At 35.2% G+C, this 13,100-nt stretch overlaps 1 protein-coding gene across 1 annotated transcript in view; it reads right to left on the bottom strand.

The window, feature by feature from the left end:
* Positions 1 to 3,164, bottom strand: part of CNTNAP2 (contactin associated protein 2) — a 1,149,595-nt gene extending 1,146,431 nt beyond the window's left edge. Inside the window, 1 exon segment of the mRNA XM_032182107.1 lies at positions 2,820 to 3,164. Coding sequence (XP_032037998.1) covers positions 2,820 to 2,916 — 97 coding nt within the window. The 5' untranslated portion in view covers positions 2,917 to 3,164.
* Between the last annotated feature and the right edge of the window lie 9,936 nt (positions 3,165 to 13,100).

Below are 13,100 nucleotides of genomic sequence, written 5' to 3' on the forward strand. Positions count from 1 at the left end.
AGGAGAAAATAAAAACTTGGTTGCAAATCAGTTGTAAGTGAAAGTTGCATTTCATAATATTTTTAAACCTTTCAGAAGTATTCCCAATATGATGCTCAAAATCAACTGACGGCAAAATAAACAAAGAAGCATAAGTTATGATTTAAACTTAAATAAATTAAATAAATAAATAAATAAATAAACAAACTAAGTGCATTGTCTTGTCAAGGAAGGAGGAGAAAAAAATCACTAATGGCATTCACAATCAATTGCATACAAAGTGTCAAACAAACCAAGAACATACAGCACAGTGATCCCTTTGTATATCAAAGTGTGCAACAGAATAACTAGTTAAGTAGTGCACCAAAACACTGTGACACAGAACATGAGTTCCTGCAGTGGTACCCTATCATTTTTTATCTTCACAAAAATTCTAAGTATTTGCATACTCTTTTTTCTAATTATGAGATTGACGTATGCTTCTAGATAAATTTCTATTTCCAGTAAATAAATCTAATTCCATTTCACTTTCAGAAATGAGTCAGAAATGAAATGTTATAGACTACATTAGGAGTGTACTGTATGTGGTTTTGGAAAGTGAATTGTTATATAGAAATCCTTGAATATATGGAAAAAATCTTAAAGATGGAAATGTATTTAAGTAATTTTTTTAATTAATATTACATATAACTTCTATTCATGGAATTTCTGGTTATAGTAATGTTGCTGCTACCATTTGTTTCTCACCAAACTTCTTTCAAAAGTTAATCTTTTTTTTTTGATTGTTTGTTTTTGATTCAGTAATCAGATAACATGCTGTTGGCCATTTTCAAGTTAAACTACAGTCATTAGCTACTGAATGACAAGAAAAAAAAGTATCTCAGAAATGTGTTAGGAAAGAAGAGAAGAGAAGAGAAGAGAAGAGAAGAGAAGAGAAGAGAAGAGAAGAGAAGAGAAGAGAAGAGAAGAGAAGAGAAGAGAAGAGAAGAGAAGAGAAGAGAAGAGAAGAGAAGAGAAGAGAAGAGAAGAGAAGAGAAGAGAAGAGAAGAGAAGAGAAGAGAAGAGAAGAGAAGAGAAGAGAAGAGAAGAGAAGAGAAGAAAAGAAAAGAAAAGAAAAGAAAAGAAAAGAAAAGAAAAGAAAAGAAAAGAAAAGAAAAGAAAAGAAATAAATTTATTCTCCAAGGACAGATTTCTGATAAGCTAAATCATTTTTTTTCTTTTATATTTTATATTATATATATATTTTATTTTCTTTCTGTTATGCAGAGACTGAAACAGATTTATATGTTTATAAAGAAAAGATATTTAGAAGAAAGCGTAGATGGCTAGTGAAGACTAAGCAGTAAACTTTAGGGTCGATATATCTCCGAAATGAAACGTAAATAAATAAATAACAGAACATCCTACGGCCTCTGAGAGTAAGAAAAAATGCAGGCAAGGCTATACATTTTCTATTGGCATATAAATAATTATTTAAAAGGTAGGAGAATATTTCCTGGAAATATTTCCTGGAGAAATAATACTATTTTATTTTTCTGTAGGTACCAGGTGATAACAGATAGAAACAGACTGAGAAAGTATAACAATGCTCCAGTTCACTAGTCATTGCATGTTCATTCCCATTTCCAAGCAAACAAATAGATAAACAGGCATAACGATCCATATACATCCCTATGCAGTATATACATTACATTCTAAGGCAATCCTATGCTTGGTCAGTAAACTCAGTAAACTCAGCCCAGAATCATACACACACAGTTACAACACATCCATATGTAACATCTCAGCACTTTCCTTTCCTCTACAAACAGTAGAGAAAGTCAACAGTATTGTCTATTTTTGATGGGTCTATGAAAATATAATACTTCATTTTAGTATTCATTTCAAAAATGGCAAATGGCAAATGCTTTATGTGGTCTGAAGAGAAACAACTAAATACTTAATACTGACATCTACCTGCAAATGCTTTGCTGGAAACTACAGTTGAGAGCAGTGTTAAAGGCTTGATCTAACACCCATTGAAATCAACGAGTTCACTGTCATTTTTTACACTGTTAGCAGAACTGGGTCCTGTATAAGTACTCTGCTTTAATCCAGTTAAAATTCATCAGTGAATATGTGATCATTTTTCTACTACTTCTGCCTTCCTAGGAGGGCATTTGTTGATCTCCTCTAAAACACCTTTGCTTATTTTATTATGGGAAGCAAAACTTCACTCTGTAAAATCTGTTCTGACTCAGTTCCTTCTCATCAACTTGTCATCATTCTTTGCTCTTCAAATGAGACAACATTTTCTCTTGTTGGTCATTGATAAAACAGTTATGGAAACTGCCCGTCTCCTATTTACCCTCACAAAATTGTGGAAGCAAAGTACTTACAAATGCAAATTGCATACTTTCTGAGGAACATAGGGAAAACAAAATCAAAAACCACACACACACATACACATACACACACAAAAACCAACCAACCAACCAAAAAAAAAAAAACAAAAAAACAAAAAAAACTAACTAACAAAAAACAACCCCAAACTTTGAACAGCTTGTATATGATTCCTCTCCTTTTCTGACTCCATTGCAGAACCAGGACTATATCATAAAGCAGGTCTTTCAACTTTCCTCACCAGCTACCACTAAAACCATCTACAGTAAGAAAGATCAGATGAGAGCATTGAGAACAAGTATCAAACCTCAGAGCACACATACACAGGAAAATACACAGAAAATCCAACACAAGATTCTAACCAAATAAAAAATTATCAGCCTCCCAGAGTTATGGGAATTCCCCCTGGCTTGTTGCAGTGCTGAAATTGTGCATGCTTCTTAGAAAAGGGTACTTACGAGATGCAGGCAAAGCAGTCCTGGCTTTGCAGCTAATGCTGCTGAAAATCCAGAGGAAGAGAGCTGCCCTGCAGCCAGATCGGGTAACCACAACCATCCTTCACTTCCTGGCTCCCTGTACTCCAAATGCCAGCCGCAGAAGACCTGCTGTTCTCCACTTTGGCCCCTTCTCTCTCTCCCCTTCCTTTTCTCGGAGGAGTTGGCACGGAGGTAAAGGGGGCAGGGCTTTACCTTGGGGTAGAAGCCAAACGCCCTCTTCGTCTGCTGTCTCTGGGTTTGCAGCAGTAGAATAAGTCGCTGTACTTTTCTTTCTCTTATTTATCTGTGTTTCTGTGTGTGTGCCTCCTCAGACGAAGGAAAAAAAAAAAAAAAAAAAAAAAAAAGCCACGAAGTATCAAATAACAAGATTTGTTGGAGAATAAAAAAAGCAATTCCCCAAAAGATGTGGGGATGGTAGGGGGGTGGGGGGGAGGGGGGAGGAGGTAAAGGGAGATGGAGATGAAAGGAATGGAGAAAGGAGTAAAGAGCTATTGGTGCTGCTAATGCTGCTGTTGATGCTTCCACTGCAGCTGAGCCCTTCTTCCTGCACAGAGCAGCGCTGCTGAGAGAAGCTCGCAATAACCTCCCAGTTCAGATATATATACACAGTGTACACGCACACACAGCCGGGGAGCCAAACACACACTCACACAGGAACAGGGAGAGGGGAGAGGGAGAGAGAGAGAGGCAGAGACACTCCCGCAGCATAGAAGCAGGCTCAGAGCCTCTCTCCTCATGCATTCATCATTTTCCAGCAGGAGGAAACGCTGTCACCAGAAGCAGCAGCCTCCCCCCGCCACGCCAAAAAAAAAAAAAAAAAAAAAAAAAAAAAAGGAGCAGAAGGGAAAATCTCTCTCCTAGCGCTGCCCTCCCCTTCCCTCCGCTTCCTCCAGCTCCTCCCTCTTCCTCTGTGCCCCTCCGGCCTCCAGGACCCTCCTCGTCCTCCGCCGCCTGGTTCAGAGCCGAGGAGGGTGGCGGGGTCTGAGGCCGAGCCTCGGGGAGGTGGCCCCGGGGCCTCTGTCCGCGGTGCTGAAGCTGGGCGCCCGCGGAAGCCCCTGCCCCTCGCTCTCTTCGGGGCCTGCTGCTGCCTCTCTCCCCGCACCCCGAGGTGGCAGCGGCTCCCCGAGCTCCAGCCTGCCGGGATCCGAGCCAGGCCGGCAGCAGGCAAGTCCTCCGGGCGGTCCTAGTTGTGGGGGGCCGAGCACCATCCCGCCGCCTGCAGAGAGCTGGGGCTGGAGGAGCCGCTGATGCAGATGTTTTTGTTCGGTAATTAATTCTCACTCGGAGAATGAGCCAGGAAGCAAGCTGCATTAAAGTATCATTATGGTTTTCACCTACCAGACGTGACTGAGCCAACCTGGCTATTATGGTTTACGGGTTTTACAAGTCTGACTTCTCTTTTTCATCCCTCCACATCCCTCTTGCCATTGCCCTCAAACAGACTGAACTAAAAGTTATTGCTCACCAGATACGGTAGAATAATGAGGGTGGGGAGTTATTCATGGATTATTTATTCTACAATCAATGAGGCAAAGAAAAATGAAAACAATTATTTCTCAGGTGTTATATAGAGAAGGCTGAGAAATGGAGAGGCATAATTTCTTTAGAGGTGCCCCAAAGCAGGCATAAATTATTTTCAGTGACTAATACACATGCTGTTAACAAGTATCTGCTGTTATTTAGTGAATATGATGAAGTGGTGAAGATTGTTTATAAGATGAGATTTTTCAGAAGGGCCTTGGGATATTAGGATCCTCAATCCTATTGCTTTTCAGTGGGAGTACACCATGTATCTTTTAGGTCACTTTGAAAACTCATCCACATATAATATGTGATATCCCAGGAGAGCTGTGGCCTAGAGGTTTAAGGCACAGGGCAGAGCTTAAGTGCCAGTCCAGGGGAAAAGTGGTTCTGTAATCTTGTCCAACTGCTGTTACATTTCCTCCTTGACCCTTTCCTTCTCATATCCAAATCATTATGTAGTGTTAATATACTTCTATTTTGAATGCTTTCAGAGAAATATTGACAATATATATGTTGCAAATATGGAATGAGAAAGTTCACTATTAATATTAAACGTTATTATATTTACCTGTGTTTTTGAAAGAATGCATATTCCTGTAGAGATTTTGTTACCTCTTTTCTGCTTCAGCCTGAGCCTTCAGCCTTGCCCTTCCCATTCCTTATATCCACAGACACATTTTGTTGTTTAGGATAGCTAAGTTCCAGTGGAATTAACTAAGAACCAAGTATCAATCAATGCCATTGAACTAATTCAAACTTACCTCCTTTCTCAACGTCTTTCTTTTCAGCACCTTCTATTCTCATCCTGCTCTAGAACCCACAATTTTCCAAATTTTATTTTCCATTCCAAATTTTCCAACCTACATTTTGTGTTCTTTAGATACATCAGAAGAAGTGGTGCTTACATACTATCAGATTCAATGCATTCATGGAAAATAGAATATATCATGGAAAAAAAAAAAAAACAACTTCTGACTATGACATGCAAAAAAATCACATCACTTTCATCCTGAGATCCTTCAACCTTTTCAATGTTCATTGGCCTTATTCACCTGACTAAGTAACAAAGAACTTCTCTGAGTAAAGATTTAAAAGCTCAGTTGATCATTTTGTAACCTCAATTTCTGTTTTTCAAAGTATTTCAAACAAGAATAACAAAACATAGTATTTATTTCTTTGTTTGTTTTTCTTTATTTGTTTTTGTATTTTCACATCACCCATTTATGAAGTCCTCCACTGGACAAAAATTTGTCTTGAATTGAATTGTTCAGACTTTACAGTTCTTTAGCATATGATAACTTGGTGTTTCAAAACCTTTCTCAAGTTGTTCACAAGAAGGAACACAAAATCTTATAAAGGCTGAGACAAGTAATTCAAAACAGGAAGAGTCAGCAGATTGATTGATGAATATCTCAACAGTGGTGATAGTAGAAAGTTTCCTTGTGGTTTGAGACGGAAGAAATGGCACAGATTATTGCATTTTTTTTCCCAACCTCAGAATAGGATCAGTTCTTAAACACTACATAAAATATTTAAACTCAAAAGCAATGAGTTTTGCAAGGGTAATGCAATTATTTTTAATATAACCACAACTGGGGCCTGCAAAATGATTATCTTTGACAGATTCTGTCATCAAAAAAAAAATTATTTATATATATATATATATATATAAGGATATATATATATATATATATATATATATATATATATAAGGATATATATATATATATAAGGATATATATATATATATATATATATATATATATCCTTACAAAGATCTTCAGGCATTTTTAGGCCTATAAAATAAGCTAAACATCATACATATATGATTATTTTTTTCTCCCCCCCAGAGGATTTTTTTGAAATATAACTATATATGATTCAACAAATCCAAGTTGAATATATTAACCTTTGAAATGAAAACATGCTCAAATTGTGTTAGGGCACAATATGAAGTTATTAGATACTTCTCTCTTCTACTCTTCCTTCTAACCTTTCCTTTCCAGACTTGTAAATGTGAGAATGTTTCTAAGCAATCATTGAGATACTCCTGCAGCCTGGCCTGGACACCGGCAAGATTTAACACCCATGTTCTGCAACAGACAAATTCCTGCAACATGGGACAATATAGGTTATGAAAATTTCCTAGAAACTGATACAGACACACCAGCCAAGACTTGCTAAGGAGGGGCTGCCAGCAAAGATATCCACATAAGAAAATTAATCTTATTTATTTATTTTCAAATGAACATTCCCAAGTTCGTAGAAGCCAGGGGAGATATCTCACTCTACAGATGAAAACTTCCTGACAATCAGTAAGACACTAAAGAGTTAAAAGACTCCAGTTTTTGAAGACATACCCAAATTTTATTGAGCTTAATGGAAATTATGCACACATATTGATGAATAAATAGATCATTCTGAATTTACTATGGCTGTCAAGTATTGTCTGCTAAGTGAAATTCATCCTGGACAGAGTTATATTTACAGTATGTGAATGTCAAGAAAAAAAAAAAAATATCAGAAAGCAAGAAAGAATAATTAAGGATTTCAAACTTGAGTGAGAACCAATAGCATCCTATAAAGGATGCTATCAGCTGGGGCCAAAGAAGAAAAAGATTCAATATGAAGAAGAAAATCTCTGAACTGAAACTTCTGAATTAATTTTAGAAAATAAAAGCTATGTTTATTTATTCCTAAAAATCACCATTTAAACATATTTTTCCTTTTACATTTTTGGTTTCTTCTTGAAAGTCAGAACCTCTTGAAAGTCAGAACTCTAAAAACTATCCATAGTGAAATTTCCATCCAAGTCTCTAGGTTGGTAGATACGAGGACTTCACACAGGAAAGACAAATATTTCAAGTTGTGACCAAACAAGACTTTATGATCATATTTATAGAGGTAAAAACCCTATAATGGGCATTTTTATTACTGAGGGAATTATTTTGTTTATTAATAATGTGTTTGTATACTGGGACTGGTTAGAAACATGGATCTTCCTCGAAGGGAGAAGTATGGCACTCGAATGACACCTGCCTGTGAGAACTTCTAAAGACCTGAAGACAATATTTATTTTCTTGCAGTTTAATGAAAGAAAGTCTCTCTTAACCTTCTTAATATAGCTTAAAATGAAGGTGAGAATATATTAGCAGAAACTCTTTAGCTAGAAGCATTAGCTACTAACTTCATGAAGCTAAAAATAATTTGAAGGGAATTAATTTTGGAACGACCACCATTGTTTTGTTGTAGTTGAATTAAAACAAACAAGCAAATTAAAAAAAAAAAAAAAAAAGTTTAAATATAGGTAATCATAACAAAATATTATTGTATTTCTTCTTTGCATGCTTTGTGAATTTTTAAAAGGTATGTTAAACTCTCAAAATGTTTAATATCTCAATATTAAAAATGCTTACCCAGACTCTCATTTATGCTTCAAGAGAATCTGAAGGTGCTCAGAACTTTTCAGCTTCATGCCACATCTCCTGTAGTCTAAACATTCTCAAGACATCATCTACCTTTAGAAATTTATTTTGGGATATCTTGGTCTATATAACTCTATACTACATAATTTAAAAATTTGACAACCAATAAATAATAATAATAATTTAAAAACTAAATAAAAAAGCTGTCATATATCTCAAACATATACTAGACTGGAATCTGCAATTTATAAAAGTGCATTGCAATGAGGTATCAACCCATAAAACAGGTTTTATAGAGAAATGTATCTAAAAATACACTGTAAATGGTCATTTAAAAAAATCTACATTGAAATAATCTTTCATTAATATAGCTTAAAATATACTTCAGAGGCAATTCTTGAATGCACAGGAGATCTCTGTAGAAAAAAAAAATAAAATAAAAAAGGTGTACACAAACTGAATTAGAGTAATATCAAAAACTATTGCAATTATATTGGAAATTCTAATCACTATTAAAGAAGAAATTGAAATCAGTCTGTTACATTTTCTTCTGCTGTTGGCGGAAAAAAAAAAAAAAAAACATTTCACTAATGCATAGTCTGCAAGGTAAATGTCAGAGAAGAGTCTATCAGGTCTTCTTATACTGCCGTTTTTGTTTGGATGAGGATTCCACATGGCTTGAAGACTTTTGCAGAACAAGTACACTGCTGAATGCAGTAAATACTTCCACAGCAAAGTAATATTAGGTATTGATGTATTTTTACCAATATTTTAATGTAAATTAACAGCAGGAAACAAGGAAAAAAGATGGCATAATCTTTTAGATTGAGATGGCATAATCAGAAAGCTTGCTTTCTGTAAATTGACAGTGATCTACAGTCCATATATTGGGAATTTCTTTGGTAAAAGTTTCAGAAATAATTCGCAACTTGTAGATGTAAACTACCATTTTACTTTAAATAATTTGTGAATCCGAGGATATAGCTTCATTATCTACTCAATACATATTTAACAGATTGGAAGAGGTTAGCAGAGTAATGCAGTAAAGTTATTGAAGCATTTAAGCATTCTGAGTAAATATATATTTGCTTCCCTATTATTGCCTGCATCATTCAGTCTCAATTACCCCACTAATAAACTATAGTTATCTTCAGTTCCTATTACATATGGCATATGGATACATGATAATAAAAGTAGTTTAAAATATTACCATTTTCTCTACCTTATAATGTTAGGAGTATCCAGAGTCCTCTTGAACTGTGTTATAAATTCTTTCATAGAGTTGATTGTGGTAAGTTACTTTGTGTTATAGCACAATTTGAAGCTCCAGTAATTCTCCATTATGCCTTCTGGACTGACTTTTATTAATGATCTACAGTGCACCTACTACAGAGCAGGGCATCAATAATGACTGGAGATTCTGCACATTGCTTTAATATGATTACACTTAAAAGATAAATACATACCATTTTGCCTGTCTAAACATTGGCCTGTCAGATAATTTCCTATTCAGCTCCTATATTTCTCCTTTTTTTCCCCTTTCTTCTAGGTTTCTGATTTCTAACAAATACAGACTTTAAATGCAGACTCAATGGTGGCATTAAGAACACCAACTATGTAAAGACTGGCAACATTTTTAAAACTGAAAGCATTAGATGAGCTTTAAGCTAACTTCAGGAAATCACTGGACATGGCTATGCAAGCAGAATAACTTTTGGGGCTTTGGGGGAGTTTCTGATCTGCCCATGACCTCCAGCCAAGCCTCTCAGTCCAAACAGATCAGATCAGCCTAAAGCTCACAATGAAGCTATTGTATCACAGGCGTTGAATAATATTCCCATTTACCAGTTGGAGGTTTTCATTAGAGCCACTAGCCCTCCTACTTCTTTAAACTCAAAAACAGACAGTATAAGTTTTTGTTGAACTGAGCAGATTGAGAGTTCACTGGTGTGGTGGTCTGAAAATTCACAATTTATTTCATGGTCTTATTGATATAAGTTCTTTGATGTAGTAGTTATATCCTGAAAAAAAAAAAAAAAAAAGGTAACTTACCCATTCTTTGTCCAGAGTAGTTGCCAGTGCAGTCAGCCTGACGATCACTTAGGGAAAATGGTCAGCAGGCTGTAGCAGCATTTAATAAAATCATACAGGTACATACATCATACACGAAAAAAAAAAAATATTGTGAGCACAAATAATTGCTCAGAGAGTCTAGGTAGCCAATTTGAAAGCAGTGATGAATCAGAGAGTGAAATTAATTCTTTACATAGAAATAGGAAAAAAGTGATTAGTAGTAACAAGAGAATAATGTCAAAGTACAAACTTCTGCATGGTGCATGACTGCATCATTATATTTTTGTTGTTGTTTTTTCTGTTCTTCCTTCTTCATTGACATGCCAAAAGCAAATGAGTAGTCTTGATAGGAGGCAAACAATGTGAAAAAAATCTCTGATATGCTGCATCTGTCACCAACTTTAATGACACACAACTTCTTAAAATTTGATAGTGTAGAGGCCTTTCATAAAGATCATTTCAGCTTAATTTGTAAGAAGCCGTGATTTTCATATTTCTAGATTTTAATCTGTACATTGCAAAACAGCCTACATTTACTGTACAGTGTTAGGAAACATCTAATCAAAGATGTGATTTAAAATTCTTTTCTGCAAAAAATAATTTTCTAAACTATTGAAATAGTTTAAACTATTGAAATAGTTCAATGCAATGAACCTGCTACACAACTGTAGGAGAGGTGCAGCTAGACTGTTCGTATACACTAGATATTTAGAGAGAGTAGAGAGAGAACAGCAAATCTCTTCGTGATGACTTTTTTGCAACAGCCACAATGAACTATGAATTTGTCATCCATCTTGTGGAAACAAAAAAAAAAAAGACAAAAAAAAAAAAAAAAGTGTACTTTTCCTCTAGCTGGACAACAGAAAGCTTGTTAACTGAGGAAAGAATGTTTATTTGAAACCCACAAAGTGATCTGAAATGAAAGACTGCAGAAAAGTGAATGAGCCCATCAAGAGGTTCCCTCTTTTACATGTCAGAGTCTTCAGTACCAGCTCACCATATGGTTCTATTATCCCCCAAAGAACAGGATATATATGTACATGTACCACACACTCAGACAAACAAATGTATAATGTTCTGTGTGCATTTAATGCATTAAAGTAAATGCAAATATGTGCTACAATATGACATGCTTATTAGAATACGTAATGGATAATCTTCAACCATAGAAAAACAAGACTGAGGATGTCCATCCAAGTCATATCAATTACCTAGATTTATTTTCCAAGATAAAGTCCCTTTTCTGCTCAAACACAATTCCTTTTCCCAATATTTATGAAATACAGGATGACTTGGAGACACTTCTGTGATGTATGGCTAGATAAAATCACTTGGCTTTCAGAACCTTTACGTGTTATTATTTTTTTAATAACATACATGAAAAAAAATATATACATATTTGGTAAAAGACTGATAATTCTTAATCTTATTTCACTTTTTAGTTGTAAATTACAAAACAGTAGAATTAGAGCAGACAGAAGCCCTACTATTATAAGTTTTTAGCTGTAATTGCATTAGCAGTAAGAAGTGTTTAGACTGTTGTATGTTACCTACTGGAATGTGGCATGTAATGAATGAAAAATAAATTATTCTCCATAGAGTCCAAAATTTTCAAAATATCAATAATTAAATATTAATAGATGATTAATATGAAAAATGTATTAAAATATATCAATATAAAATAATAATAAAATAAATAGCAACAATATAATAATAAAATATTTTTATCATGATATGAAATAAATAATAATAATTAAGTATTTATTAATCTCCCCAATTAGGTAAATATATATTATATCCGTGTATAGAACAAGCACAAAAATCTGAGCGTGGTGTCCAATGTCACAAATATTCCAAATGTTGCAAACAAGATCCACCGACTCTGAGATCAAAATCTAGTCTTAAAGCCAGGTGGAAGAATCAGGGAAAGATCTGCCTCTTGCGCTGTAGTTACCCTATCAGGGCAAGTGAACTGAAAGTGCTGAAATAGTACCTTTATGAAAATGGTAGTCAGTATGAAGGATTTAATCATCAGAAAGTCAGTCTAAGAGAAAAAGTCAGAAGAATCTAAGCAACGAGTATTTTAAAGGCAGTCAAAGGAACGTGATGACTGAAACTAACATGTTAATGCCTTTCTTCTACTTATGAAGAAAAAATGATAGTTATAATTGAACTAGATGAAACTACCAGTAGAAATGTTCATAATTTTCAGAGTACACACATTTTTGTCGGGCATCATTCACAAGTGATACACTGCTATCTCATAGATCTTTCTGCATTTCTTAGAAGACCACTATATCACCACTTGCCACTTTTGAACAGTGAACTGTATCCCAGCCAAAAACCTTGGAATACATTGAAGTCTATATGGGTCTATTCATTTGTGTCCAGGCAAAACAAAGACAGAGCATGCTATTTTATTTCCACTTTTAGAAGACCTTGAATCTCTCTGGTAAATGTTGAGAACCAAAAAGAATGCAATCTAATTATAAATGCTGCTATGATAAAAGCACTGAGTCCTACTGTTTTTCCAACTTCATGATGAAGTAAGGTTTCATTGTTCTACCCACAGACATGCCTGCCAACGTGGGAGAATTTTAGATGAAAATGAAAGACTGAAAGACTATTCTCTACTCACCCCTCTTACAACAGCTAGTGATTTAGTTGCTTGACACTTCTACCCCTAGGGAAGACCACTTTTATAATAGAGTTTTAATATATGTCAATACCATTTTGAAAAGCATCCTCTAGAGAGGCTGTAAATACAGCATACAGCATAACCTGCTTGCTTGGTGCTTTCCATCCATACGGCTGCTTCTCCATCAGCATGTGGAGTGCCTGCTTGGAAGTTTTCTTTTTTTTAACCAACTGCGCATGTTCAGATATAAAAGATATCATCAGCTCCAGGAAATGTGTCAGTCACTATTCTCTCAAAGTAGCTATCTGCAAAGCTGGTGGGTCTGATGATGCAGATGGTTTCAGAAGCACCTATAGCTTTTATAGACACTGTCACAGGTTATTTTAACAATTCAGATTGGAAAACATGTTCTTCACAGAAAAAGTGCATCTCTTGTTCATTAATCTTAGCCTGATATAAGTTGACCTTGCCTTCATTTCAAACTGATATTGTAATATCAGTTCTGCTGCTCAGCCAGAAGCCCATGGAACTACAGCAAGTAAATGACTGGGAAAAAAAAAAAATCTTTCTCCCTCACAAATC

Source organism: Aythya fuligula, chromosome 2 (genome assembly GCF_009819795.1).
Source record: "Aythya fuligula isolate bAytFul2 chromosome 2, bAytFul2.pri, whole genome shotgun sequence".
Taxonomy (NCBI): Eukaryota; Metazoa; Chordata; class Aves; order Anseriformes; family Anatidae; genus Aythya; species Aythya fuligula.